Source organism: Echeneis naucrates, chromosome 2 (genome assembly GCF_900963305.1).
Source record: "Echeneis naucrates chromosome 2, fEcheNa1.1, whole genome shotgun sequence".
Classification (NCBI taxonomy): Eukaryota; Metazoa; Chordata; class Actinopteri; order Carangiformes; family Echeneidae; genus Echeneis; species Echeneis naucrates.
In genome coordinates, this window is record NC_042512.1 from 12,634,564 (window position 1) to 12,640,871 (window position 6,308).

At 42.8% G+C, this 6,308-nt stretch overlaps 1 protein-coding gene across 2 annotated transcripts; it reads right to left on the reverse strand.

Annotated features, from left to right (window-relative positions):
* Nucleotides 1–1,595: 1,595 nt before the first annotated feature.
* Nucleotides 1,596–5,263, reverse strand: atp5f1b (ATP synthase F1 subunit beta). Of its 2 annotated transcripts, none has more exons than XM_029517957.1 (10): nucleotides 5,108–5,263; nucleotides 4,095–4,268; nucleotides 3,813–3,987; nucleotides 3,560–3,681; nucleotides 3,271–3,455; nucleotides 3,013–3,171; nucleotides 2,760–2,882; nucleotides 2,444–2,656; nucleotides 2,133–2,334; nucleotides 1,596–2,036 (listed from the first exon to the last, which is right to left on the reverse strand). In XM_029517957.1, exons 1-10 carry the CDS (start codon nucleotides 5,208–5,210, stop codon nucleotides 1,933–1,935), a joined length of 1,560 nt encoding a protein of 519 aa, XP_029373817.1. In that variant the 5' UTR covers nucleotides 5,211–5,263; the 3' UTR covers nucleotides 1,596–1,932. The 2 variants fall into 2 exon arrangements, with proteins under 2 accessions (XP_029373817.1, XP_029373826.1); XM_029517966.1 differs by having other exon boundaries at nucleotides 4,095–4,264; nucleotides 5,101–5,225.
* Between the last annotated feature and the right edge of the window lie 1,045 nt (nucleotides 5,264–6,308).

Sequence of the window (6,308 nt, forward strand, 5' to 3'; positions counted from 1 at the left end):
CCGAGTCCATCAATAAAGATTGATTCATTGTATTTCAGTAGATCAGTGATGCAATTCACAAGCTAGCAGACTAGCCGGCTAGCCAGCAGGCGTTTAAAATGAATTTTTATTTATTTACATTTTTTTGCTGATTCATTTTTTAAATGGATTTAACTACTCATGTTCTCATGTTGCAGCTAAAATATTTGACTTATATTTTGTCATGAAGTTTATTAGATAAGAAAACAGACTCACTGACACTGACTGCCTTACAATTAATTTCCTACTAGATATAGACTTGACGTTTTGTCCCAATCACCATCCTTACCTGTACTTAAATGAAAAGTAAATAATTGAAAATAAAAAAAAAATGTCAAAATCAGTTGACTGATGCACCAAAACATTTGACTTCCACTGTATTGTGCTTAATTTGTTGCATTTGAATTGGGATATGGGGGGAAAAAAGTAAGTAGTCAAATTTTCAGGTGACCATATGTATGATAACATGTTCCCTTCAATTCAAAACTTTGGCTTGAGCAGCAAAACACAATGTTAAAATATTCCCAAACACTGCAATTTGTCTCTATTATGTTTCTTTCATAGCCAGTTAATGTTGAATAATTTTAGAACACGTAATATAACGTGGGAAGGTAAGTGACCGTGTGAAAATCTAACTCGTGTAAGTATGTGAAACTAACAATCCATTATCCATGCTCAAGTTATTCTCCTGAGGTCTTTTGTTGTGATGATATAATTGGAAAACTTGAAAAAGCTTTGTGAGATGTTGTCATTGAGACAGCGGCTGAGCCGAACAATGAGTGATCGATGAGGAGACCCAATTGTGGAAGAGTTCCTGGTGCAGGAGACCAAGAGTGATGTTCAGACAGGTCAGTGCAAAAGATGACTCACTGTGCAGCGCCAACAAGCAGTGTTGCTTAGCAACCTAGCATTTCATCTGTGTATGTCAGCTACTGCAGCTGAGTTCATCCCTGCATATCCTGCTGCTTCACTCTATTCAGTCACAGTGAGAGAGCAACAATATTTTATAAGCTTAATATTGCTACAAAACTATATGGTCACCTGCTATTTATCCTGGTGTTTACATTGCTTTGTCCCATTTTAAATCAATGGCATAATCCTCCAATTCTCACACATTTGTGCAGCAGCTGCCTGTATTTGGCAGTGAGGATCTGAGGCTTATCAGTTTTATTAAACTGTTTTTATTATAGCTACATACGGCTGCACTGAAACACTAATTCATGTCTACATAAAGTCTGGTGGGCTTAATTTTCTTAGTGGCACTAAGTGTCTAGTGGTCATTAGTGAACTTAATTTTAATTAATCTTTATTTTTAACCACTCATGGGAGTCTATACTAGATGAAAAACCTAATAAGTAATTGCTGAGAACTACTGAAAGTGTTAAATTCCACAGTCCCCACTAGCTCTTCAGTCTTTTAGTCCAGTATTAATCTGTCAAGTTTGCTGCAACAGTCTTTGAATGAGCCACCAGTTGTCATCTGTAACTCTATCCATCACTTACCAACAAAGCTACAGCTTGGGTTGGACCTTCAGTGTGGATGTTTTCGCACAAATGACTGAAAGTGTGAAACACCCATGCTTTTTTCGTCCAGTTTTATTCAGATTACAAATCAAATTACATGGCTCAAGGACACCATCTTGTGGTCAGCATCGATGAGGACAGCCATTTCATGAAATTCGCCACAAGGACAAAATTCTCAACTACAACATATGAAAGCCTTTAGGAAATATACAGTGACAAGTTCTTTTGTGTAAAGACAGCGTTTTATTCCATCTTTCATTGGAAACATTAAATAGAACTTTCTTTCAGGATGACGAGACAGGTACATTTGCATTTTGACGTTTTACAAACCAAGTGCTCCTTACCGAACAACCCCCCCTAATTTTTTTTTCTCCTCAAAGCAACAGATGTTTTAGGCGTTTGAGTGCTCCTCAGCCAGCTTCTCAGCCTTCACAACAACTTCCTCAATCGGGCCGACCATGTAGAAGGCCTGCTCGGGCAGAGCATCGTACTCACCTGGACAGATATGAAAGGTAACATTAGTATAGTGTTTTAAAATTTGATTATAATCCACCAATTTAATAACTGTAACAAGTGACATCTGACACGTACCACCAAGAATGCTTTTGAAGCCCTTAATAGTTTCCTTGAGGGGCACCAGTTTGCCCAAGTGGCCAGTGAAGACCTCGGCCACCTGGAAAGGCTGGGACAGGAAACGCTGGATCTTACGGGCGCGAGCCACTGTCAGCTTGTCCTCCTCAGACAATTCATCCATACCCAAGATAGCAATGATATCCTGCAGAGACTTGTAGTCCTGCAGAGAGGTCACAAATGTTACACTGGTGCTGTCAAAGGCAAAAAAAAAAAAAATCAAATTACAAAAGAAAAATAAATAAATTAGAAAGAGAGAGAAACTCCCAAACCTGAAGGATTTTCTGCACACCACGGGCAACATCATAGTGCTCAGCCCCAACAATGTTAGGGTCCATGATACGAGAGGTTGAGTCCAAGGGGTCGACAGCAGGGTAGATACCCAGCTCAGCGATGGCACGGGACAACACAGTGGTGGCGTCCAAGTGAGCGAAGGTAGTGGCAGGGGCAGGGTCTGTCAAATCATCAGCGGGCACATAGATGGCCTGAAAGAGAATTTAAGGTTTGTCTTCACGAACAATCTTCCTTCTCTGTAGCCCTTAACAGCAAACAACAGCGGTTCAAGCCATCATAAAGTCAACTGCTTACCTGCACAGATGTGATGGAACCCTTTTTGGTGGTGGTAATTCTCTCCTGCATGGTACCCATGTCAGTGGCCAGAGTGGGCTGGTAACCCACAGCAGAGGGGATACGACCCAGCAGGGCAGATACCTGAGAGGTAAGGACATAAACTCAGTCTCAATTATGCTATTTGACATTTTCATCAAACTTGAAGACTGGATTCGTACAATATGTGTGTCTGGATTGTTGAACAGAAACACTGATAACTGAAGCTGCAGACCTCAGAGCCAGCCTGTGTGAAGCGGAAGATGTTGTCAATGAAGAGAAGCACATCCTGACCCTCCTGGTCACGGAAGTACTCGGCCACTGTCAGTCCAGTCAGAGCAACTCTGGCACGGGCGCCAGGGGGCTCGTTCATCTGTCCATACACCAGCGCCACCTAAAGGCGATAAGATCAGGTCAGTGGTTGATGTTCACCTACGTGCCGTGAGAAAAGTGTCACAAGCTACTTTTCTATTTGCTATTCCCAAATCCACACCTTTGAGGTGGTGTCCTTCAGGTTGATGACACCAGACTCAATCATTTCATGATACAAGTCATTTCCCTCACGGGTACGCTCTCCCACACCAGCAAACACAGAGTAACCACCATGGGCCTTAGCCACATTGTTGATCAGCTCCATGATCAACACAGTCTTGCCCACACCAGCACCACCGAACAGACCTGTAAAAGTAGTAAAATAAGGTAATTACAGAGTGGTGTTATATCAATTACAGCATGGAAACAATCAATAGTGCCAGTTCAGCATTTCAAGTTTGAGCACACACCAATCTTTCCTCCCTTGGCATAGGGGGCCAGCAGGTCCACAACTTTAATGCCAGTAACCAGAATCTCCTGCTCCACACTCATGTCAGTGAACTCAGGGGCTTCAGCATGGATTGGGGCAGTCCTGATGGAAAACACACCCACTCTTACACACCTCTGAAGCACTCAGTTTTTAAGTTTTTTTTTTTTAAGTATTATTATTGTCAAAGCAATACAATAATGTGACATGTTCTGATATTATTCTAGTGAACTCACTGCTTGGTGGAGATGGGACCCCTCTCGTCGATGGGCTCACCAATGACATTCATGATCCTGCCCAGAGTCTCGGGACCCACAGGAATTCTGATGGGGGCACCAGTGTCCAGCACTTTCTGTCCACGGACCAGTCCCTCAGTACCATCCATAGCAATGGTACGGACTGTGTTCTCCCCTGAACACACAAAAAAACATTTAGGTCAAGTCCTTGTGCAATAATTTGATGTCCATGGCTACTTGTATGGGTGTAATGAGCTAAATGTTATGATCCAATCAGCTCACCAAGATGCTGTGCAACCTCCAGGACTAGCCTGGACTCACGACCGGCGACTTCCAGGGCATTGAGGATGGGAGGAAGGCCCTCATCGAACTGGACATCGACGACGGCACCGATGACAGCCACAATACGGCCTGTAGCGGCGCTGGCAGCAGCAGCAGGTGCGACATAGTCTCTGCCTGGAAAAATAGGTAAGACAATGTGGGCAATCTCACAATTGTGATCTTATAATACTGGTGTTTATTTGGGTACAATGTACCAACACGCCCGTGTAATCTCTGCAAAGGACAACTAGTAAAACTGCATGTCCTCAATGTCAAGTCATTGTAGTGGGAAAACTATGAATCAGCTCCAAAACAACTAAACTGGCCCGTTATAATTGAACAAACTGAATGCATCGGTGGCATTTTAATCATAATCCAGACAAACATTAAGATTAACGGGAGGGAGCGCCAGATGAATGAACTGAGAGCTAATGTTGCTAATGTTAACGACAGATGCAGGACAGTCAATGGCAAGTGTAATAAATGTTTACTAACGCCTCTGTAGCTCCTTCTCTGTTGGTGGATTGACTAGTTGTATCAGTAGGCAATCACATCTTTACGTCTTTGCTAATTTACTGGCCTTATTTCGTTGAAATGCAAACATATCACAGTGCTGCTAAGTTAGCGGGCTGTGCAGCCTCACACCGCCTCATGTCATTACACAAAGGTCATTGGTCCTAGCACCAAAAAAACACGGTCTAGCCAGTAACTGCCACACGACATCCATGAATAAGGGCGTGAATGGTCAGATATACTCATACTGTAAGGTTGAAACGATTCATACACGCTTCATATTTGACCTTTCTTAATCACGGCCTGCTGCTGTCACGGCGCAGCAGCCAGCATGTTGCTAGCGCCAGCTAGCGTTAGCATGTCCCCTGCCCTCCTCAGACAGGCGCGGGGAAAGACGATTTTCCTGACGCAGTCCCGTTTAAAAAAGGGGAAAAAACTCAGAACAGGCATACACGACTTACGTGAAAGTACGGCTGGGGATCCGACGAGAGCCTTGAGGGGCTGGAGCCCAGGCTTCAGAGCCTGCAAAGCCCCGGTGCAGCAGCGTCCCACAGCTCCTAACATGGTCAAAATGGCTGAAGGTGGAAAGAGTCGGGGGAACTTGCGGCTTTATAACGAATTAGCGCTGAGGCGAAGTACGCTTGCGTGCAACGTAACCAGGGCGTTGTGCGCACGCGCAGAAGACAAGCTCGTCCAGCCGGCGTCTGCCCTCCACTGAAGTCTCAGCGGCCTGTCCGACAGCAGAAGTGACTGTTGAATGTCAGACCAAAGCAAACCTTTCTCATGGGATAAGTTATCATTGAAATAGGTTGATAGTTAGATTAGTGCTGACCTTTATGGTCTGGGTTTAGTTTTATTTGTGTTCGGGTGCAGCTCTGTCAAGGAGAGAGGAGTTTTGCTCCCCTGGTATGGTTTGTTGTCCTCAAGTCCTTCCCTTGCTTGTTCAATAACATTGGCCTCATTCCCCCCAAAAAAAGTTCAGAAAATATTTATATTATTTTTCGTTTTCTGGTGAATACTAGAAGACACTGTTAATGCTTACTGATAATGAATTTAATACTCAATATCATATTTTTTAAAACGGATTTTTGACCTCAGTTCTATCACTGGGACAGACTAGACAAATTGGCTAGTGATTGTTGGAAAGTAAGTACACTTACTCCATTGCCACAGTCAATTTATCACCTCTGGGTTCTTTAAACTAAGCACCTACATTTTTTTTATGTCCACTCAACTACACTGCAGAGAGGAATTTTGTGATTCCTGCTCCACTACATTTATTTAAACCCCACTACTCCTGCTGTAGATGAAAAGACAAATGGCATATATAACTAGCCATTGGTTAAAAAATGTGCATTAATCAATCTACTCAATATAACTTAGTTAAAATGAGCTAAACCTTGACCAAATCCAATATTAAGTGGCACTTATACTGAAACTTATCAGTTCTACTCATCTATTATTACTTAGGATAAATGAAATTATGACCACGTGCCCCATTTTTACAATAGGGGGTGCCATTGCACTAAAAGATAGAGTTTGTACCTGCAGTTTTTGTGCAGGTGGATATTTTATGTAGTGATTTTGGCAGGTTAAAACCAACCATTTGTCAAGGACTTTTGTGCTGAAAGCATAAAATTTAGCTTAAATAAACAGGAGTTT